The sequence below is a fragment of the Acanthopagrus latus genome, chromosome 23, assembly GCF_904848185.1.
Source record: "Acanthopagrus latus isolate v.2019 chromosome 23, fAcaLat1.1, whole genome shotgun sequence".
Lineage (NCBI taxonomy): Eukaryota > Metazoa > Chordata > Actinopteri > Spariformes > Sparidae > Acanthopagrus > Acanthopagrus latus.
In genome coordinates, this window is record NC_051061.1 from 2,319,616 (window position 1) to 2,343,631 (window position 24,016).

The 24,016-nt window shown below is 41.8% G+C and overlaps 1 protein-coding gene across 1 annotated transcript; it reads right to left on the reverse strand.

The window, feature by feature from the left end:
• Positions 1-273: 273 nt before the first annotated feature.
• gna13b (guanine nucleotide binding protein (G protein), alpha 13b) lies at positions 274-23,600 on the reverse strand. The gene is made up of 5 exons (XM_037088612.1): positions 23,271-23,600; positions 12,585-12,814; positions 9,238-9,288; positions 7,046-7,246; positions 274-6,097 (listed from the first exon to the last, which is right to left on the reverse strand). Exons 1-5 carry the CDS (start codon positions 23,551-23,553, stop codon positions 5,726-5,728), a joined length of 1,137 nt encoding a protein of 378 aa, XP_036944507.1. The 5' UTR covers positions 23,554-23,600; the 3' UTR covers positions 274-5,725.
• Between the last annotated feature and the right edge of the window lie 416 nt (positions 23,601-24,016).

Below are 24,016 nucleotides of genomic sequence, written 5' to 3' on the forward strand. Positions count from 1 at the left end.
CATGGCGCGCAGCACAAGCCTGCTGCTCCCGTCCATTTTAACTGCGCTTATTTGATAAATCAGCTGCCGAAGTTGCTTGCGAAGCTCACACGCTTGTGAATCAAACATCTCCAGGCATCCACGTTTTCCACAGCAGGTGGACTAGATGCATGGGACTGGAAGTATGGAAAACTGACTCAGAAGCATTTGAGGCGTTCTTTGTGATACTGGGCTACTATAAACTATGACACTCTGCAATACATCGATTCCAATGACAGCACACACGCTGACACGTCTTTTTAAAAAACAGTTGGATTTATTTATGAGAGTAGAAGGGTAAGACAGTATAAGTTAGACTGTACACTGAAAGCTTGTCTATCTGAAAAAAAACAGGAAGAGAGATGCTTCGTCTCACAGGACACCAATCTGTTTGTGTGGCATCATTAAAAAAACCTAAAACACAGTATAAAAACTTTTGTTCGATGAATGAACAGTAGAGGCAGAGCTTGGAGAAGGAGGCACTAAACATCAGTATATTTGGCAGATCATTTGCAGATTTTTTTTCCTGACTTGATTAAAGACAAATAAAGACTGGCATTAAGAGAATCACTAGTCAGTCCCATCATGATTATTTCTAACACAACATAACATCAAGTCACAGCTGTGGAGCAGTGCTGCGGCATAGTTTAGACTATGTAAGGTGACACTGGTTTCCTCTCACAGGTATTTACAAGCGATGCTCAATATTCACCCAGAGAAAGTCCATCCGAATACTGGATTTACACTGTTGCAGTCATGAAAGTAATGTCAGATTCACAGAGAATACACAGGGTGCAGTGTACAAAACCAGAAATGTTAGAAGGCAAAGTCAAAGGCAGAGTCTTTCTGTTCACGGGGAGTAAAACAGGAAGTAGAAATCGAGATAGATGGTGAACATGTGACTGCACTGACTCACAAACAACACAGTGAGTGCCACCCGTCACCAGTCCAACAGGACAGAGGACACATGCTACTCCCAGAGCTGTCACAGTGGCTGCAGCCAACACAATACAGGCCTGTCCAAAGACAGTAAGACATTAACGTCCACGCTCTGCAGTGACTGGTCAGGTGTTCGGAGGTGTGAAAGTAGGCAGAGTTTGTACTTCTGTCAGAGGTCTCTTTTTTTTCCATTCATCACACAAATACTGTAAATTTTTGTGTTAATATCTAAGAGCAACAACATGAATGCTGACTGTCCAACAGTGTGCACCGTTTGCATGGATCATGGTGTGAAGACTGCGAGATGTAAAGGCAGTGTAATGCAGTCTGAATAAGGCTTTTCATTCTACTTTGTGGATGTGGATTTTAGCACACTTTTGCTTTTAGTTTTTTTTTTGTCAGTGGTAATTCCTGACTAAACCCTCGTTTGTGCCGCATTGTATGAGGGGAAATCACAAAGCAGATGTGTCGTCAATTTAAGCTGATTTGACATTCATCGTACAGGTGTATAAAGTTAACAAATAGGATTCTTAGAACCTGCAAAGTTTTTTTATGATCAGCATGATTCATACATTGAATTTAAGTACTGTCGGAAAAAAGACCTTAAAATGAAGTTCAAGTATAAATCTAACAGTTTTTATAAACGCGGCCCCTGTCAGCATGTGGGACATCATCGCTCAAACATCTGCTCATGCCCCCGTGTGACAATATACCGCCTGTGCTCTAATAATCAAATCCAAGTTTGTTCAGCATGGACAAAGGCCATCTCAGGGTACCGGCCAGTTCTGCTGTGACTGGTTCTGTGCAACAACAGGCTTTCTTCTGACTTGAAGTGACACAACAGTCTGAATCTAGACAGATCGTTCTCTGCTGGGCTTTAGCTTCAGGCTGTCTGAGCAGACAGGGCATTGTGTTTGTCACAAACACACACACAGGCGGCTTTATCCAGATTGCAGACGGTCTGACTGAGGCACTGTACAGTTTGAGGAATTCAGAGTTTCTGGTAGACCGCCCTGTTGGTCATCTTCCTCTTTTAGAGGTGGGAACACACACACACACACACATCAAAATCAGCCATGTGACTTCACTGCTCCATGCTAACAGTGACAGTAGGCTAATGTTGGTCTTAGGGTCATGAAGTACTACACTCACTACAGCTATTAGGGCCCCAGAGGGTCTGATTTGTTTCCATTACATTTACTCAAAACTGAACCCAACTGTTGCAGAAATATCAACACCGCAGGTCTACAGTAAACTGAGCTGGATGACAAACAGCTTTCTGCCTTCAGCTGCAGCATCACAACTGATTAGGACTGAGACAGAGAACCAAAATTCAAAGCTAAAGGGTTCCAGTGTAAATGAGGAGTGAGGCTGAGGGGTGCTGGGAGTGTCACTTGTGTGGTAAGTGGGGCAAATTCAAGCTAAAACAGGCTATTTTTCAGTCTTTTTTTGGCGATTAGCTGCCATTAGTAAATACAACCCTTACTTCAGAGACACAAGTAAAAAAATATATTGCTACACCAATGTATGTAGAATGTCTGTGTTCCTCTTGAAAACACAAGACTATGCCCTCTTAAAGGCACAACATGTAAGAATTGGCCACCTGTATGAATTCATACTCCCAACAAAGTGGGGGCAGCATATCACCAGAGTAACTGCTAATGACTGCCAACTGTATTCTGTTTCTACAGGCATCACTGTGGCTGCTGTTAGCTTGTAAGCTTAGTTAGCCGTGCAGCTAGCCAGCCTACAGGAGGGAGTGTCGGTGCTTACACCCTGTGCACAGGAGATTTGGACCACTGGGTGAAAGAGCTTTTCAGGACCAGTGCTAGCTGGGTGACATGCTAACTTCAGTAGATATCTCTGCAACACAATACATAGATGGTTTTGAAATAACGCCATAATGCCAAACTGTCATTTCTTCATGTGCTGTAAGCATGCTAGCATGGACCAGTGGAGCCAGTTTTCTGCTGGGGTACACGGAGGACTTTGGTGTTTAATTAATCTGGAAGCATACGAGTAATGGAAGCCTGACCCTAAATCACCTCAAGACAGGCATTTAGATTTAAATAAACATAGAAATAAAATAAAAATAACACTCATAGTCATACATACAAATGTGTGTGGGAAGTTACACCAGCGGTTAGAAAGGAGAGTGAGGTTGGTGGAGGGATACATACTGGTACATTAGACATTATAAAAGGGGTTCAGAGGACATGTGAACTGTACACATAAGCTGTAACGACGAACACTGCTTAAGTTCTTAAGTGACACACAGGCTGGCTTTATCCCTGGCTGGCTTCGACAGGGTTTAGATGTGAGCTTCCACAGGGCTTCAATATGAATTTGGCCATTTTCAACCTGGACCACATCATTCATCAAAGTTCTACAAAGCAGTTTCACTAACACTAATTCATCATTTCTCTGGAGTCTGCCCATGAGAAGTTTGGCTTCATTGTCATCTGTCCCAACAGTTCCCACACACAAGCTGCATGAGGGTACCACATGCTGTTATTTAGGTTCCATCTTGTGCTGCGTTTATGGGCATTATCTCAAAATTCAGCTCGACACATCTGGTATAAAGCCACATAATGGAACTACTTAAGGAGCAGTAAAATCATTGTGATGGTAGGCTACATCCACTTGTAATAAGGAGAAAGATGCCTGTCATTCTCGCTCTGCTCCATCGGTACGTCACTTCAGCAGGCGGGTACGATTTTCTGCGAGAAGTGAGTAATGATTTACTTCACTATTCACACACCGGATCATATGTTAAGGAGAAAATGATTTCTGGTTCTCCATCTGATGTCCTCCAACTGCTCTGCCTTAACTCTCTGTGATTCATGGAGTTCCTTGATGGCATTAATGGAATGTAACCAAGTGTATTTAGTCAAGTACTGTACCCAAGTACAAATATGAGATACTTGTACTATACTTAAATATTTTCATTTCATGCTATTTTCAGCTTTTACATCATTACATTTCAGTGGCAAGTATTGTATTGTGTATTTTACTCAACTGCATTTGTCTGACAGCTTTAGTTACTAGTTCATTTGCAAACTGAAATGATTAATACAAAGTGTAAATTGGCTAACACATGATGATGCACATTAAATTACCCAGCAGTGTATAAAGTCATTCAAATAAGCTTCCCTTTACCTGCTGCAGCTTTTAAGTGATGATGACCATATCAATGCATCAACACTATTACTGATAATACAGGTCATTCTTTTTAGGGCCCAGAGCAGAAGGGACCCAGCAGCGAATACTGGTGGAGAATGGTGCCAAAATGGGCACAAAAACTAAAAACCAAGCCACAGGCTGAAGAAATAGCAAATCCATCTATGGACATCATAACAGAGGGAAAAACACCATGAAGGACATCAGAAGGGGGAGCTTAGAAGGGGAAAACATGGATTGAGTGAGCAGGTCAGATAAGAGAAAACATTAAATCTGGTAAAAATAGCCAAATCTTGCATAATGTTGCTTTAACATTTACTCTGTATCTATATTATGTTATTTGAAGACCTCAGCAGAGGTCATTATCCAGATGAGAAATGTGCATACAGATCACATGTCAATACTGAGTGGAAATGAGGGCATGAGGTCTTGTTGATCTCGATGATAAAATATGGTCCTGGTTTAAGATGGCCAGACTTTGTTTTACAGGGAAAAGACACCTTGAAATCTGTCATCTGACTTATGTGGAAGTTCTGGTTGGCTTCAAATCGCAAAGAAGTGGTTGACAGTGTGCCCTGAGAAACAGCTAAATACAATGTGTAACTCTAAACCCTTCGCTAGCTAGCCTTACAGCATGGTGTTTAATTCTACAAGTGGTCTGTGTGTTTGTGTCTGTGCTCTCATACCCTTCCCATCAGCAGTCACAAATTCACAAAAGTGTAAACCCCTCTAAAATATAAGTTAAAGAAAAATGCATAGGTACATACAGTATATTCATATATTAGAAAGAGAAGCAAAATGATTAGAAAACTAGAATTAAGTGGACTTTGGAACAGGAATTCCTATCTGTGTGTGTGTGTGTGTGTGTGTGTGTGTGTGTGTGTGTATGTGTGCATGTGAGCCCTGTTCTTTCCTGTTCCACTGCCTTAAGAGGAAATCCCCACTCCAGCCCAGTGACGTCATCAGCAAGCGCCAGTGGGGAGCAGATGTAAGTCCAGAAACAAAACGTAAGCAGTGGTGAAAAAGGAAGGCAACTACATGGCAGCAGTCACTGATGTCGCTGGCTTTGACAGCTACTCAGTAATAACAATTCAAAATGAGCCCCTCCCCCTCTCCCACCCTAGCAACAGTGGTCAGAGCAGCATAGACGACAACAGTGTGTAGATGTGAATTAGAGCGACATATAGGGAGGAAATACCATAAAAGATGTCAAGGAGGTCCACTGCACAGTGTGGACGGGGCAGAGAATGGGGGTTAGAGGTCATTTACAGTGGTTTCAAGGGTAAGAGGGTGGGTGGGCTCTGAGCCAAAGGTGGCTGTTACGAGTCAAGTGAACAAGCTCAATAAGGCAGAGAGCAAGCGTGGGGGGAATGGCGGTAGTAGTGGTGGCTTCAATACACAGTCAGAGTTCAAAAGTGAGGAGCGGGTCAAAGTCAAGGAAGGAGGATGCATGGGTGGAAGGACACTAGCTGATCCCTTTATAGGCTGGCGGTGGTTGTGGTGGGGGTTAAGGCACCTTGTCACCCACTTGCTGTTTGCCTCCACCCATCCATTCATCCATTCCTCCTCCTCCTCCTGGTCAGTCCTCTTACTGCAGCATCAGCTGCTTGAGGTTATCGTGCAGGATGGTGTCCTTGACGTCGCGGAACACCAGCCGGATGTTCTCAGTGTTGATGGCTGTGGTGAAGTGGTGGTACAGTGGCTTCTGCTGCTGCTCGCGGCGCTTTTTGCGAAAGCATTCCACCAGGAAGCGTTGGACGTCCGCCAGGCTTGTGGGGTCGCCCGAGAACTCGGGGAAGTAGTCTTTGATGGAAACTTGCTTCACCTTCTCCTCCAGCAGGTCCGTCTTGTTCAGGAACAGGATGATGGAGACGTTGCTGAACACCCGGTTGTTGACGATGGTCTCAAAGATGTTGAGGGACTCGCTCAGCCGGTTGGTCTGCCGGTCCTCCATCAGCACCTGAAGGTATGATAGCACAGATGTATGTGCTGGGGTCATAGGTGACTGTGACAGTACATGTCTGGTATGAGCATATTGCTGGTCACCAACTTCAAAACTGCCTGCTCACAGATGTAAAGAGAGTTAATATGATGCTTTAGTAGTCTGTGTTAGACAAATCAAGTAAATCCCTCTTTTCTCTGTTACTATCCCCCCACTGCAGCTAAACAAGGAAACCCAAAGTGGGAATTCAACTTGGAAAGTCACCCGCCTGAATCAAGTATCGCTTTCAAAAACGTTCCTTCGGAGGCCATTTATACAACAAGAGAAATTAACGAAGATGCTAATAAAATGCTGTATCTCACAATATTTAACAAAGTGAGAATACATAAACATAACCTCCATGGTGTAGGTAATGATGTATATGTGCTTTCCACATTTAAACATTATAGTCTTCTGTTGCTTTCTTACCAAGGGGTTTCCTTGTGTTTTCCACTGCAACTTGGAAACCACAATGTCTTTATTTAGAATATTTATATAGAAGCAAACAACTATTTGGTATGTAAAGATATAGAGTTATGGCATCCTGAACAGAGAGAAGGATGTCATACTCCCTTCTGTGTCAGTGGTAATCTCTGTCTCTGTTCATTTCTGGTGGCCAAAGTGGCCATGCATGCATATTAGTGCATGCAAGCACTGCATGAGTGTAAGTGAATTTGCGGTGGCAGCTGGGTCACAAACTTTTTTTCATATTAGAGCTAAACAGTCCACTAACATGTTTCTGAAACATAAATATTCCTGGAGAGGTTTCTACAGTACTTGAGTGAGATGATGTTGATGCCCTTGAATTCATGATCTTATTCCTCTGACATTTTGGTCAGTTTGAGTAGACTAAACCACTGTCAATTCTGTGACATTCATGAGTTCTATGCATCTGCATGGCCTCGGTGTGGCTTCCAGCTGGCCTACCTGGTCATATTCGGAGGAGGAGACGAGAAAGAGGATGGAAGTGACCGAGTCAAAGCATTCAAACCAGCGCCGCCTCTCGGAGCGCTGACCGCCCACGTCCACCATCTTGAAGGGCACATTCTTGATCTCAAAGTCGTACTCGTGGATGCCTTTAGTTGGCTTTCTGGCTAAGAGGATGTCTTGTTGGCTGGGGAGGTAGTCCTGCGAACAGATTATTAGGTTAATCATGTTATTATTGACTTATTATTGATTGTATCCAATATCTACATCAATATGTGCACTGATATTTATATGAGTTTAAGCTGCATTGGTACACTTTAAGGTTGTAAGAAGAGAGCATTGTTTTCTTGGTACATAGAGTATCTTCAAGAGACACCCATCAAAAATAATACCAAAAAACTCTCTAACCAAACCCACACACCCAAACACACACACCCAAACACACACACACACACACCCCCTCCCCCCCCCCCCCACACACACACACAGAAAAATAATCTGTGAAACTTGAGGAGTAGCGGGAAGCATTGCACATCTCTGTGTTCCTCATGAGAACAGTGCACACACGCCGCTGCTTTGGGAACATCCCTGTTTAACACTGCATTCTTGAAATACCACAGTGGATAAACAAATGTAGGGCTTCAGGACTCTGTGTGTGTGTGAGAGAGAGAGTGTGTGTGTGTGAGAGAGAGACTTGTTCACTCTTCTTTGAATAATAAGACCAATCAAAACAGGGCAAATAAAGCAAGTGCATCTTCAACCAAACATGATGTCACAATATTCCCCACCATATTTAACTGTGGGTGGGGGTCACTGTGCTCTGACTACCCCAGAAATTCATGACATTCCAGGAGTGATGACTCATCGCTGACACAGAACATGCTGGTGTGCGCTCATACAAACAGATATTTTCCCAAAGGTCCACCTTTTCCAAACACAAACACACACAAACACACACATACACACACAGCTTTCATTCATACACAACAGGAAAAGAGCATCAGCTACAGAAACATCTCAAGTAGGAAATCCAGTACAGAGAGCACATACCAATAATGTTTCCCAAGTTACTTCTACTGTGATGCACAACAATTACAGATTTTAATGACCTTTAAAGGTTAAACATTGTCAGAAAATAATATTATACATATATACTCTTCAATCCATTTGAAACAATTTAACAATCAAATCGTATCGTAATTGCACCAAAGCATCCATGAGCTGCACAGATAGATGACAAAATAACCACTTTTCATGTTAATAAGTTAATACCAAGATTCTGTCTCAGCCTTGGAACCCAAACTATTTCCTGATGTGAAATACAAAATTCAATTCAATTCAATGACTAAATGAATACTGCTTAAACTAACTACTACTAGTTGACTCGATAAAACATTGGTTGTTTTCTGCTCAACAAACATGGGGTTAGCATATCAGCAGAGTAGCCAACAACTGCTGGCTGCTGATGCAATCTGCTAGCTATCTGTGGCTGTAGTTAATTAGCTCATGGTTCAGTTAGCCATGGAGCTGGTGGACCTATTGATCCACTATGAAAGAGGACAGTCTGCAGCTAGCTGGTTAGCATGCTAATTTCAACATATCACAGTACACAGATGTCTTTGACATAACATCAACACTGTTGTTTTACATTCTGTTGATAATGTTATTGTATTTTTGTGTCTTTTAAACTATATACAACTCAAAATCTGGCAATTTCTTTGAAAACTGTTCCCTAGTATATGTTTTATTTCAGAAGTTTTAGATTTCATTTATTTTTTAACCAATTTTCAGACACATCTAAGCCATTTAAGAGTGTGTCTGGTAGCACTGGACCAGTAACTTCTAAATGTATGTTCCAATACAGATAACTGATGAAAAATTGACGGACAGTTGTTTCCTCTGTGTAGAAAAATCTCTGTTGTTTCTTGGAACAGGCTCTGACTGGCCAATATGAACTTGGGTGGGGGATGATGCCGAGTGAGCAGGGAAACTTCTGCTTTTCTTAGTGCTTAATATAGTGAGTGCACACTGGAACAAACCGGTGCAGAGACCTGACTGAGGACAGGAAGACAACGGTTTCACTTCTGTATTCAACAAACTAGCTGAGTGCTATCATAACAATCTGCCATCTGCCATCCTGCCTGCTGGAGATCTATGATTGGCAGAGAGTCTGCAGTGTGGGTGGGACTTACCGACTGTCCGAGCTTTTCCAAATTGTCCAGGAAATACTTGACTGACTCCCCCTGAGAGAAAGAGAGACAGAGAGAGAGGATGACTTACTTCAGAATTCTGTGTTTAATCCCTACAGTGCAATATGATATGATATACATATTATGTCAACACATTTCACATGTCCCTTTCTCACTTCCATATCAACATGGAACTGAGTTATATCAATGTCCCTTTTCATGTCATACCACCTCATCACCATCACTGGGTGGGAAAACAAACTCAGCATGACTGCAGAGCTGTGATACAGTAAATACTGTACAGCTGGACACCTGTCAGTCAGAAACAGTTGTGAAGTTTGTTATGATACACAACAGCAGCCTGATCAGACCTCAACATTTTTCTGCTTGTCTGTAGACTGGGTCCACATCTACTTTTCCCTTATTAACTAATTCAAGGATAGTTCTCTTGATTCATCATTTAATTGTTTGGCAAAGGGGCCATGTTGACATCTTCGAATGCTTTGTAGTTTCTGATCAGTAGTCCAATACCCAAAGACAATCAGATGATTGTCAGATATGATTATGTCATAAAAATGACTCAAGTCGTGAATTTGCAACATGTTGACAGATATATAACTGACAATTTTTAGCAGTAATGTTGCTGAAAGTGAGAGCAACAGTGCTGCTGGCTAAATTTTAGAGGAGTCCCCTACTAAGAACATTATTTTGGGGTTAATAACATTACTTTATCATAAAACTAATCATGACAGGGCAGAAGTTTCAGCTCTAGTGACATCACTAACACCCATGTATGACAGATGTACATCAGGCAGGGATTTGGATCGTCTGGTTAAGATCAAACCAACAGTGGGAAACAGTGGTAGCGGTGTCGGCAGTGGTGTTTTAATGAGGAAATCCTACCTCATGATAATTCTGATGGGACACGCTACCTCAAATTCAGAAACAGATAATTTTGGAAATATTGGCCTTGAGTGGCATTCCAGATGACAACCCTGGTGTTGCTGACAGATGCAGCCAATTGTGTTTGCTTGTTGGGGAAGAATTCATAGTGACTTCGGTGACATCAAATGTCTTCCCTCTACAGACCATAATATGACTTGTTGGTTTTAGGAACATAGGACATCAGTAGGTGAAGTGGAATCTATAGGAAAGCTTATTAACTAACAGTGTAGCCTATTATTATCTGTTATAAAGAGTGAGAAAGACTAATTGAATCGGAGCTGCACCAAACAGACGCTTTACCAACCAATTTCCCAGCAGGACTGTTACAGCTCATTTTCCTGTGAACAAAACGCTATCAGCCTACAATCTAAACTTGTGGAGAGCAGTGTGGGAGAGATGGAGGAAGGAAGGGCGTGGGTAGGCAGAGAGACAGAGAGCACAGAAAGAGAGGCATCCCTTCATTAGCTTGTATGTGTCTGTCTGTGTGCGCTCCGCAGCTGCAGCTCTACTCATCAGCTGTGAGGAGGAGCCTTTATCTGTTACTGTCAATGCTCTTCTGTAAACTCAGAGCCACCTCGGCCCTCTCACAAGGAATCACTGGACATTCTACAATTGCAAGCAAATACAGGCAAAACTAAGCTGCACGACTCTCAAACTGTGAACCAAACATTGAAGCAGGAGTTGAAGGCCAAATGCTATACATGGGATGTGACGAAATTAGGGCTACATCATCATAAATAATAATAATAATAATAATAATAATATCGTCATTACTATTCTTAGATACAACTGTGGTAAGATTCACTCTTTTCGTCTACTTTACTGCCAACTCCGTAAATGCCCAAGGCAGTGTGCTCAGCCCCGTCCGGTTCACACCGACCCCCATAGACTGCACTTGCAGACATCAAGAGGAAGTTATTCCAGTTTCAATGCCAGTACTGGGAATGCGGCTGGTACTGCCTATAATGCAGTATTGGTATCGGCAAGCACACGAATCTATGCACTGATCCAGTGCCACGTAATTTAGAAACTAGACCCTGTTACACACTGCAAACCAATTCTTCTTCTCTGCTCTAAAAGCCAACACAGGAAGTTGCGCTGTGCTGTCACTGACAGCTACTGTTTTTAGAGCGGCAAAGAAGAAGTTGATTTCAGGTGAGTGAGACGGAGCTAGCAACATGTCAGCTATTTGGCCATATTTTGCTCTAAATAACATCACCAGTAAAACAGTAACTTATTCAGTACGCAAAACTGTAATTTGGAGGGGTGGCAGGAATGTTGCCAAATTTCAACACCAGCAACTTTGCAAAGCTTTTCAAACATATCACGTGAAAAAACTTTATGAGACAGTGAGGGAACACATGTCATGCAGGCTGAAAGACGTGCAGGCAGTCAGTTTTACTACTGACTACTACTACTTCACCCAGTCCACCCAATGCATGTTCCTTACAGATGTGGCAACATTTAAAAGGGAAATAAACAGGCTTTCCAACAGTATAAGATGTATTGTCAAGAAGCATTGTTACAACAGAAATAATCTGCTAAACACAAATTCCCTTACTTTTTGTGCTATGTTTAGTAGTAGTAGTTACAAGAAAAACAAAATCTTGTTTTTTCCTTTTTTTCACACCCTGGTATAGGATCAGTATTCAGTATCTGTCTATACCAAAAGCCCAGTTATCAGAATCGGTATTAGGAAGGAAAAATGCAGATGACACCATCTTCCCTGCTATTTAGACAAAAGGAGGCGAAGACCCACACCCATGTCTACATCAGTGCAGCTGAGGCGCAATAAAAAAAGGGCCATGACAGGAGGGCTTTACGGCATGTGACGAAAACTCTAAAGCACATCACTGATGCCCATCTACCGAGCATCAGCGGTATAGATGAAGTGAAATGTCTGCATAGAGCCCAAAGGATAGAAAAGACACGCACCCCAGCCACAGTCTGCTCACACTACTGTTGTCTGGCAAAAGATACAGAAGTATCTGCTATCATGGCAACAGACAACAGAGTGGATTCTTTCCTCAGGCTGTGAGACTGCTGAACTCAATTTTTCAATTGTGTAGCATAAAGCAATTACAATTTACATTTTGTATTACATTCCTGTATTGTAGTGCAAGACAATTAAATGAACCTTGAACTATTAGTACGATTGATAATTTTCATTTCCGCATAAACAGAAAAAAAAAGAACTATTAAATAATCAAACAGACCAAGCTTTGTAGGCCAGGTTATCTCTGCAGCACTTTTTATAATGCTGTTTGGTCACACATAGTACCTTTCTCAAAAACTGCAGTTTCTGCGATTTAAATTTAGTACATATGCATATTATGATTTTGTTAACGTTTCAATTAATTCTGTAGCCCTAGGTGACACATCAAACAAACAACACTCTCACTCACCAGCTGGAACTCTCGCCGGCGGTCATATGCGTTCTGGATGCCCTCGTCGGCCCACAGGGCCCGAATGGATGGCAAGTAGTGCTGGAAAACTTTCTGTTCTACCATGCCGTGACCGTGGGCCATTGCCGACCGGGTGTCAAACGCCATCATGGTGTCTCCGTGCTGCTGGTTGGACGGTTTGCCCCATGGGATGTGTAGCTTCTCTCGAGCATCCACTAACACTCGAATACCTAAAAGCAGGAGAGAGACACATGTCAAAATTGTACTGTATATCACCGGAGAAGCTCTGTCATTACAAAATTGGACTGAATAATGCTGAATCAGTGTGTCCTGATTGTGGTGGATTAACATGAAAGTAAAATGACCAACAATCTGTATTAAGTTATACTTTAACATAGGGCTGGCCAATAAATCAGTAAAATTAATGAATTCAAGTTTGTGGTTGAGGACGATTTTAAAAAATGAAAATTGATTTTCTATTTAACTTGCTCTGCTGCCGCTCCCCATGGGCTCCCATAGTTCATTGTGGGCTCCGCCCTCCCCCAACATTTAATTTCCACAGAGGAACAAACACAACAACATGGCAACAAGCCAAAAGTGTGTTCCTAAAAAGGCACTGTCTCATCAGCAGTATGGTTCTGTAGCATCAGACCTTGAACAAAGCACGGTCCACCTCAGACAGACACATGCATCACAGAGGGACACTTGGTGTTCTTGGTGATGTACAAGACCGCAGCAGCCCACAAACAATCGCTAAATTAATCATTGTGTTCCGTATGAGAAGAAAGGGGCCCGGTGGACAGCTGTCACAGATGCAGTCACGTTGCATATCGCTAAAGATATGGTGCCTGCATATACAGTGGAAACATCCACATGCTGAAATCTTTGGACCCCTGGTTTGTGTTGCGAAGCCACAACAGGGAATGTCTCAAGCCAGAGGTAGGAGACAGGCTCATCTTCCTGGCCAAAAATGTGTAAAATAGACAGCAAGCACACACCTCATGTCCTGTACATCTACCAACATGTCATGTTTACTATGCAATGCATGCAGATGTTTAATCTAGTTTACACATCTTCAGGGGTATAAAATACTGTTTGTAAAAAAAAAAAGTATTTAATGAAAGTTATGTTCACATTTTATCATACCAGTGGGGAAACTAATAATTTTTCTGGCCCCCAAATTCTCATGACTCCAGCAATTGCATAACACCGCAGCTGTCATGTGAGAAAATTAAAAATTGGGAAAAAAAAAAAAATTCTTTCTAAAGGACATATATACAGCAATTAAATTAATAAAGAAACACATGAACATAAATGTTCAAAGATCACCACAACAACAATGCAAATAAGTCTTATTAAGGCATGGTGTATATGGTGGTGGAGAGAGACACTAGCCTCTTTCACACAGAGAAGCCACATAATATCACCGCAGCGGTGGTTCGCCAATTCTCTGCTGCTGGTTGTTCAAACAGCAGAACAGCGTCAGCATAAAGACGAACCGCTGTGTAATTCACACAGAAAGCCGGCGCTGCGGCTGCTTAAGAAGTGTGATGATACGCATCATGAAGATGACGCCTGTGTGTTTTTTTTCAAGGCGTTTCCCCCAGTGTCCTCCTGACAATCTAAACATGTCCCTGCAGACTGTTTATATTCATATGGATGCTCTTATAATGTGTTGTGATTGAGATCCTGACCCACCAAACATCCTATAAGTGACAAAGTTATGTTTTTTTGCTCTAAACTACATAATTGCCATCAGTAAACTGGACGCTGTCTGACTCTCTCAAGCCTGCTCTGACAATGCTCCTTTGCAGTGTGTGTGTGTGTGTGTGTGTGTGTGTGTGTGTGTGTGTGTGTGTGACTGGACAGCTCAAGGATTGAGTCCGTCTACAAGATTATCTTTTGTGTGCAATGGGAAAGTGTAAACTTGGTATTTACACCTGGGTCAACTGATTCTGCAGTAGATATAGATCTTTATCGCCTTGGCTCAGCTTTGATCTAAATGTAAGACCGGGGTGAACACACTGCATTTCGCCATGCAAAGTCACGACATGTTATCAACATCCAGCAGTGACACATAAATCAAGACAGGTTTTGAGGTTCGGTCTATTCAAGGATGTTTTACTGGAGTACGTATTACTGGACACCTAAATCACCGACCAGGCTGGCAGCTACTGGTTTCGTGCCCAGCTAACTTGAATGGGGATGAAATAATTTAGACTTTCAAATGTTATTTAACTGAACGGCTCAAATTATGACAGAGAAATTAGTCATTTTGTGGAGGTTGTGGCGCTAAAGAAAATGTATCCATTGTTTTACAGATGCTTCTTTCACAACAGGTCTGTTGATGTTTTCTCTTCCGTTACAACTGTTTCCAGCGCATTTGTGAAGTGCAATGTGAAAAAAAACTTGTCTTTGCTAAATTTGGTGTAAAAGCAGTATGAGAGAACCTTTTTATGCACTTTGCTGGCTTTACTTTAGACTTCACAACACATTAGCCTCTCAAACTTGACTTTGTCTAACCATGCAAGGTGTTGGCCCCCAGGGACCAGGGCTGAAATCACTTTGTTAGGTTATTTTATGTGACTAATGTAACATATTTTGCTTGACATTTTTGGATATTAGCTACCTGTGCAGTTAAAAAAAATCTGTTCAGTTGCATACAGGTGTATGGGACACTGCTGGGAAGTAGTGGGGTCTACTAATAAGGATAATTACAGAAGACATTCAGCGCCACTGCTTCGGCACAGCGTCTTTAACTGTCAGTCAGTCTTTCTGTCCTCTTAACCGAGCCAAGCTGTAATAGCCTATATCTCTGTTTTATTTACCAGCCACTTCCAGCGCTGTTCAGTGACTCAAAGACAATTAACTCACATTATTTATTATGTCTGATATTTACGCCAGTGGCCAATGGTGTTAATGAACCATAGCTTAGAAAGATAACCATGATGTGTGTGTACATGCATTCACATGTGTGCGCGCATGAAATAACCATCACGTTTTCCAGCATCAATCTAAAACACACAGACCAGCTAATATATAGTTAAGATGGCACTCATGGTAAAACAAGATAATCTAGTCTCTTATCTGGTTTTATCTAGATTATCTGGTCCCTCAGACAACGTTTAATTACGAGTTAGGACTAGGGATGGATATCGTTAGGATTTTATCGATACCGATACTGATACTTATCGATACTCTTATCAATACTACATGTAATTTTGTGTAAAAAAATAAAGACTTTACAAGATGTTAAAAGATTCAACCTTCTTTTTATTACCACAAGGTAATAATAAAGCTTCAGCAGAACAGAAACTATGCAATTACAAATACTCCTGAACACAGTCAGCTGAATTTAGCACCGAGCAGACAGGAAGTCAAGCACAGAAATAACAACACAACATCCGGTTACATTTCAAAATAAAACACTCCGTGTTGACACCAGCACACAAATCTCAAAAAAGAGACAAACACAAGATCTTCTGATGTCCTTTGGTCGGGAACACTTCCTGTTGTTGTTTTTATAACACATACCTATAACTGCGGTCGACAGTGATTCTGTGATTATCATGGAAACTCCCTGGCCTCGCGATGCCAGCTGTCTACTGTACTGTGCCGTGGCGGGGGTGACCAAACAAGAACAAAACCGGATTGGAGCCGTAATGCAGCAGACAGTATCCAGTGGAAATTCGGGGTAAGCAACATCACCAAACACTTGGAGTGTGTGCAAAGTATGAAGCTATAGGAGTGCAGTGTGTTTGATTGCTGTAACAAAGTAAAGTTAGCAGCCCGGCTAACGCTAAAGACTGCAGCACCTGGCAGCAGCACCCGGTTTCGTTTCTGCGAAGTCAAGTCACAGAGTTTGTTGTTAAGTTTGTAGTCATTACTGTTGGCTAGACGTTCAAAATCCATCCATGTCAAAAGCCGATAAAAAATCATTTAAAAAAAAAAAGTAAAAAAAAAAAAAAAAAAGTACAGATAACAGTAGTGTTTGTCCAGAATCTTAACTGTACCCTGGTATCTTGTACCACAAGATTTAAAGCGATTAATATTGACGACTGACTCTAGCTCATGGACTTGTGCTCACACTGTATAGCCACAGCTGTGTAGAAGAGTAAATTGTGAGGACTGGACTAATCACCAGGCAGCAGAACAAAACCTTTGTGTTATATTTGATTATTTTCTACACTTTATATTTTCATTGGAGTGACCAATGGAGAAGTTAGTTTGGAGCCCTGTTAAATGTCAAAATATTAAATTTCTTTCTTCTTTGTATATATTTTTGGGGCTTTTGGCTTAATTGACAATTGAAGATATGACAGGAAACAGGTTGAGAGAGGGGGAGTGACACGGAGCAAAGGGACCCAGGATGGGAATCGAACCCAGGTTTGCTGCAGCGAAGACAAAGCCTCTGTACATGGGACGCCTGCTCTACCCACTGAGCTAAACAGCACCCCAAGGTTCTACTTCTGTTGTGCACCAAAAATCCTCATTGAAGACCAGAAACAGTAGCTCCTTTCACACTGTCCTTTCAAGTCAGGAATCATGCGCCAATATTCTGCTTCACTGTCTGTGTTTAAGTTACAGAGGTGGAATCGGGGGACAGTTTCGTTATGCTTGTGATCTGCCACTGGAGGTAGTATCATAACCGCAGTGGAGGCGACATGGCATCTGTGGGAATAGAAATGCCAGACAGGAGTAGATTGTTCTGATGGTGTTCAGTCTGACAGCTAAACAGCTCCTTCACTCATCAAATAAGAGAAGTTCAATCCACAAACCCACATCAATTCAACCCACAAAGCAACATTACAGGACCAAACAACAGTAATGTGGCAGCAAGTAGTATCTTCAGCATCTCAATAATATTTAATTTAAACGTGGAAAAGTAACTGTCATCCTGTCTGTCCTCTGACTCTTCGTCACATTTCTTGCTGAAAAACAGAGTCATTGCCCTGCCGACAGGGCCGGGCAGCTCCTGCAGTTGAATGTTGGTTATTAGGTGAGGTGATTTAGAGCAAAAATATGTTTTCACCATGTGTTTATCTCCTTCTACTATTGTGCTGTAGCAGTTACTGTCTCTGGCAATTGGCAAAAATTCACCACAGCATTCAGCCCTCCTGACTGAGACTTTAGTGAACTTTCCCCTAAAAAAGCATCCCTCTCCACGAGTGAGAGCCAAACAGGGTCCACTATTTGCTAATGGTGATTATGTAATTATGCTTGGATACATGCTTAGATTAACAGGTTGACACTGTGGGGTTTGAAACACTAACCACACAGATCTCTACATCATGATATGTACTATTTTGCCTCTTTTGGTTCCGCAAGGCAAGCGTGCTGTATATATAATACAAAACCAAACAGCATTCATTGACTTAACAAGCACAGCAGTGTGTCCCCTACCATTCAATTGGTTCAACTCAACCCCCTGCCCCCCACAAAAGAAAGGCACAAAGCATGCGTCTTACATGCGTTTCACTCCTGAGCCGTGAATGCTCTTTTCTCGTGTCCCTACTGAGGGTGAGGCACTGCATCTCCAAATTCCGTCACCCAGCCTACCGCTGCCAAACCTGAACCTGAACCAGGAACCAATGGCAGGGGTGCTTATAACTCCTCTGCTGTGGAGAGCAAGGAAGCTAGCCCTGCACCATGCACTGACACAGTTCCACACACCAGCATGCACAGAAAGACAGGCTTTGACACGTCTTGGCTTTCAGAGAAGGAATATTCCTCTTGGCTCTACAAAACAGATATAGGAAAGGTTTGGTGTAAAGATAAATTAAATGTTCAATTATCCAATAACATATATTTCTCCTTTAGTTGATTCTAACCACAAGGTCAACTTTGCCCATGATTGCTGTTTTTCACTCTACGCTCAGCTTTGAAACAACTGCTAAATATCAGCTATATGTCAATACACCCTAACAGCAAGTGAGTGGCTGATTCTATCAAGTTTATCATGTTGTCAGTCTCTTTAGTTGTCCCCTTCTCAAAACATGACTTTACTGCAGAAAGACCTGAGTGACTGTTGTCAAATGTGGCAAGGTACCAACATAAAGCTGTTGGAGGAAGCAGAATAAGGCTGGATGACAATATAATACAGTTCTAAATGTGAAAAATATTTTCTTTTAAAACATATGGATTAATACATTTGGATTTTTTTAAACAGTTCAGAAATCGATTTACCCAACAACAAACAATAAAAACGGTCATGGCATCAGAAAGTTGGTGATTGTCCCATAAGTCATTATTGTCAACAGACAACTTCAAGACTACATCATTACTATTTTGAACAAAAGTCACCAAACACTGGTTGAAAGCTACAAGCCAGGGGAGTCAATGCTGCAGAGGTCAATAAAGCTATATCACTTGGCCCCTGCTTTTTTTTTCCATCTTCAACCTGAGTTCTTCATTTACCAGCAACAGTTCTGTCTTTTGTGTTCACAGGCTCACATGTGGAACAGACACCTGTAACAGTGGCATCAATCACAGGGTTTCGTTTCCCTTTTATCATAGTGGATGATCTCACCTCAGCATAAAAACTCCTCTGCTAAACACAGAACAACATGTGGCACCATGATGACGACAGTGCGTCACAGAAAGATCCTACCACTGCTTCCCCTGCATGTTAACAAATCTCCCCTCGACTGAATACATTTACCCTTGTACTGAAATTACACTTACGGTGGTAACAGTTTCCTTTGACGTTTAACCACGTCAAGCGTCAGTCACTTCCCTGTGAATGAAGCTGAGCAAGTCTTTCCAGCCTCAAACACACTTCCTGGTTTGCGCTCATTCAAAGGGAGTTTACGTCTAGCTGCCCCCTACAACATCATGGGAGCGCAAATAGAGCTCCTCTCTCTGGTAAGTGTGTGCCTGATTGTTATTCCCATCACACAGAGCACAACCAATCAGCTTTGAGCTCAGGCTGGTGCAGATGACAAGCAGACTGACTGTGCTTTGATTTCTCCTTCCTCCCTTTTAAAACCGCAAGACTGACCAAGTCCCATAAAGTCTATAAAACTATGATGACATTCATCTATTACAATACCAAAATGAGCAACCATATCTTTTATGAGTCATCTTCCATCAACAAGTTCCCTGTAGATAAATCAATAGGGAAAAATGAGACCAATCCATGTGCCACCCAGAGCTTAAAACAGGTTTATAATCAGACGTATGGAGCAAAGTGATGGAGGGAAGAGGACAACCTGTTAACACTCCTTTTACTCTCTTCCTGCCTTCTGTGTTTTAATGCAGCTGAATTCACCATATCTTTCATTTCCCATCCCATTCTCCCACATCCCCAGCATATCACTGTAAACACAATTAGCAGTGTTTGCAGGAGCAACGTAGATTTCCTTAGCTGGCAGGGCGAAGGGGTGTTCATTAGTAGAGATACAGCACTAATGCTAGTGTCCAACTCAGGAATACATGGAATTGTGCCCTCCATAGTTGATGTTAGATTTTCACCCCTGCAGGTTTGAATTTTCAAATGAGTTTAAAAGACTTTGCAAAATGAAGAAAAAAAAATCATCCTAGGGGACACAATGCACAGAAAGATTTTTCTGGTTGTGTCTGTGTTTTTGTGGCAGTTGGTTAGCGTTACAAACAGTCAGCAGTGGTGGTGCTTCAGTAGATTGCCAGTTTTACCTTCCCAGCATAATAAACCGTCCTCATTTAGCCATCCCTGGGCTAGGCAGAGTGGACAGGCTGGGTATATGCATGCCTCTCCACCCGCACTGACTTTGGACACATATTACTTGGTTTTGGCAAGTGCTTTTGACACCGGGCTACTTGTGGAGGGTCAGCCTGCCCCTCAGACACCCAGTATGTCAATACACTCAGATGCTCCGAAGAAGAGCAACAGCAGGTCTGTCAGGAGGGACTGTGACAGCAAATACAGTCGGCGTATTTATGGTGGAAAATACAGATCACAGTGCCCTGTATTACTATTGCTGCAGCTGGCTGTTTGTTACACAAACCAAGTGCAAGCAAAACTATACATGAGCTGCATGTTACACAGTCTCTATGTCTGATTCAAACTGTTAACTCATAAGCTCACGGAACAATTAAGTTTTCGAAAGATGGAACTTTTTAAACTATATAAAAATGCTAACAAAAAAATGACTGGTTATGATCAGTTATCGACTGCAAGTAGCAGGTAATTATCAGTTTAAAAAAAAATCCATATTGTGCATCCCTAAACTAAAATAAAAAGGGGCCCAATTTTATTGATACCAGATATAATGGTCATCCACCTTTTTATTTTTCAAGTTAACTGGGTTACACAATAATGAATTCATTATTTTAACAATCTTCTGCCTGTAAGAGAATACAATGAGGGGGGACAGATTGTACTGTTGTATTTTCATCAAGACATCTCTCCAGGAAAAGCTACTGCGGTCCAGGCAGCTGAATGGGTGCAGAAACAGTCTATGCACTGAGTTATTTTCAGCACTTAGTTCTGCAGTGCGCGTTGGTTAGCCAGTCACGTTTGTTACGGCTGCTAAGTATCACAGTGATGAAAGTAAATAATACAATACTTTAGTGAGTACATCAAAACACGCTTGCAACCATTTGCTTTTTGAAAATGAAGTACGAGATAACTCCAGCGTGTGCCAAGTGTAGATTGTCCAGGTGCTGCACTCCCTCAAAGTTGAGTTCTTGAGTGTGAAATTTCTCTGTTCAGTTTCTATGTGAGCTTAGTAGTGACTGCTATCTTTATCCAAAATGTGTCTACAAGACAAAACATTTTCAGCATTTGTTGAAAGCGGATCAGTTTGAAATATGTCAGAGAGTAGTTTTATACAGCCCCACCTACCAACCCAAGGTTCCAGTATTTAATGTGTTAAGAATAAGGCTCAACATTCAAGTATCTCACAAAATGAACCTTTAATGTTAATGGATTTACATCTAAAAAACTGTAAAATAGCTGGTTTAGCATTTGCTTTGACATCAATCCTTCACCATCGTCTTTCTTGATCAACTTTCCCTACTCTCATCACGAAAAAGCGATCTGACTCCTGACCTGTTGCGTCTCTGCTGCTGCATAGAACAGACATTGTCAGTTTGCAATTGTAATATCGGTCTTCCGCTTAAGTGGCGATGACAGGCAAGCGATGTAATTAGTGTATACACAATCAACGTCTAACATCAACTACAGGAAAAAGCCTAATTTAAAGAACAGCGAATTTCAAAAAAAGCTAACAAGTTGGCACCTATAATTTCCATAACAGATAAATCCTAATGTGGACCTGACTTTTTTGTTTAATTGCCTGATATGTGGAACCAAAAAATAAGCAAAAAGACAGACACAACACAACTCAGCACTTCCTGTGGTTAATTTTTGAAAGTAAAGCCAACTTTGCTCATACTTGAGTGTCGCGTGGCCACAGTAAGTTGGGAGTAAGTCTGAATTTTAGACACTTTTGACATTTTGTCCACTTGGTGGATGGGGGAGCAGCAGCAACTACACACATCACTTAAGTAAGCCATGTTGTTTGCTGTGTTGCTGGAGAATGGGTGTTGTCAAGTCATCAAAGCAGTGGAAAACAGTGACAGAAAAGCTAGAAAATAACTAAATAAAGCTAACAGTAATTTATGCAGGGGTTAGGAAACAGAAAAACTGCCCTGAAGACACCCTACTTGATCTGATTCACCAAGCAGGTTTACTTCAATATCCTCTGTGGTCTGTGACTCACTTTAAGGCAACAGCTCAGCTATCTCAATGGCATTTCCCTCCACATTTGGGTAAATACACAAACGTCAACTGTCCCATAATGCAACATGTCTGTTGTTAGGGTTGCATCCTGAAGCCACTGCCTCATTAATGAAGTCTGTTGACACAGCAGACTGTTAAATGTTGATAAAGAATAGAAAGTTGCACAGTGAAGTTACAGCTAAAACAACCTGACTATTTGCTCCACAACATAAAGGTCACACATTTCCATACACTCAGCCATAATACTGATCTTAAACCAATCTTCATTCAAAATGTTATTTTTATACTTCATCACTGGCCAGCCACAAACACATATATCTTGAAAAACATCATTTGTAAGATGATGCATAGCTTTTCAGATAAATTTGGTACCAGACTGTCAAAGTGTGCGATTTAATTTGCCATTGTATCAACTTTCAGAGGATGTTCGCAGTCTTCAGTCCTGCTGTAGTTCAGCTAGATAGGACTACTGCCCACGGTCGCGTTTGATGATAGGCAAGTTTACAGTAAACAGGCCCTTTTTTCAGAGGCTTTTGGTGTCATGTTCTCTCCATACAAGACAGAGTAGCATGCTAGCAAGCCATGGGGAAAACACTGGGACACTGTCAACCCATTGTGTACGTTCTGTGTGACTTCATTCTGCTAAAGAAGGAAATTAATAATATGTTGATAGCTCTGAATAAACACGGAGCACACTGCAAGTACCTCCGTCCCGACCCCTTCAGTCCCATCGTGAAGACAACACAAATAGCATGGGCGTTTCTTGGTCGCTCACCCTGCTAACCAGACTAGCTTTGTGGAATACAGAAAAGTGCCCTCCAGTCGGTTCAGCCGCAGCTAGCATGGCTACCAACTTCCCACTCAATAACGATAGTCACACACTGGAGTCGGTGGCCGATAAAGAGGTCAAAACAAGACCGCTTCAACATGTGAAAAACAATGTTTGCTCAGTGGAGCCTTACCTTTTATAACATTACTAAATATTATGGCTCTGAATTCTTCTTTGGCCTTCTGATCGAAGTCCTGCCCATGGATAATGCGCATCTGCTTGAGGAAAGTGGACTTGCCGCTCTCGCCTGCTCCAAGTAACAGGATCTTTACTAGCCTTTTCACATAGGTCTTATCTCGATTAATACACTTATCTATCTCCTTAGATTTCCGCAACTGTTCTACCTCGCCGCTTGTGAGGAGACAGTTAGGGAAACATACAGATAAGACGGAGCGGGACGGCAGGAAATCCGCCATCTTTGAAACAACTTCATCGATACAGACAGCGAGGAGGGCTGAGCTCACCCCTGTCCGCTGCTGCGTTCATGTGTCGTAGGAATCCAGTACAATGTAACTTTCACCTCAACTTTCATTAGCGTAAATTAACCATCGCAATCCAACCCTCTACTACTGAACAGAGACTGAATATTCAGTCTCCGTGTTCAGTAGTAGAGGATTGGATTTTGAAGCTTTGGTAAAAATATTATTAATCTCTGGACTCCACTGACAAATGCTCGGAACAAAATAACAACATACAACAAAAAATGTACACATTCGAACATTACATGCAAAAAAGCACAATGTCTACACTCCACACATACTTATAGGAATGAATAAAAACCAGGACTACCCCTTCCTGTAAATTGTATGTTTTGTTTATTTCTCTATTTAAAAATTGTAATAAAATATTGTGTGATTAGCATATCAAAATGTAGGGAAA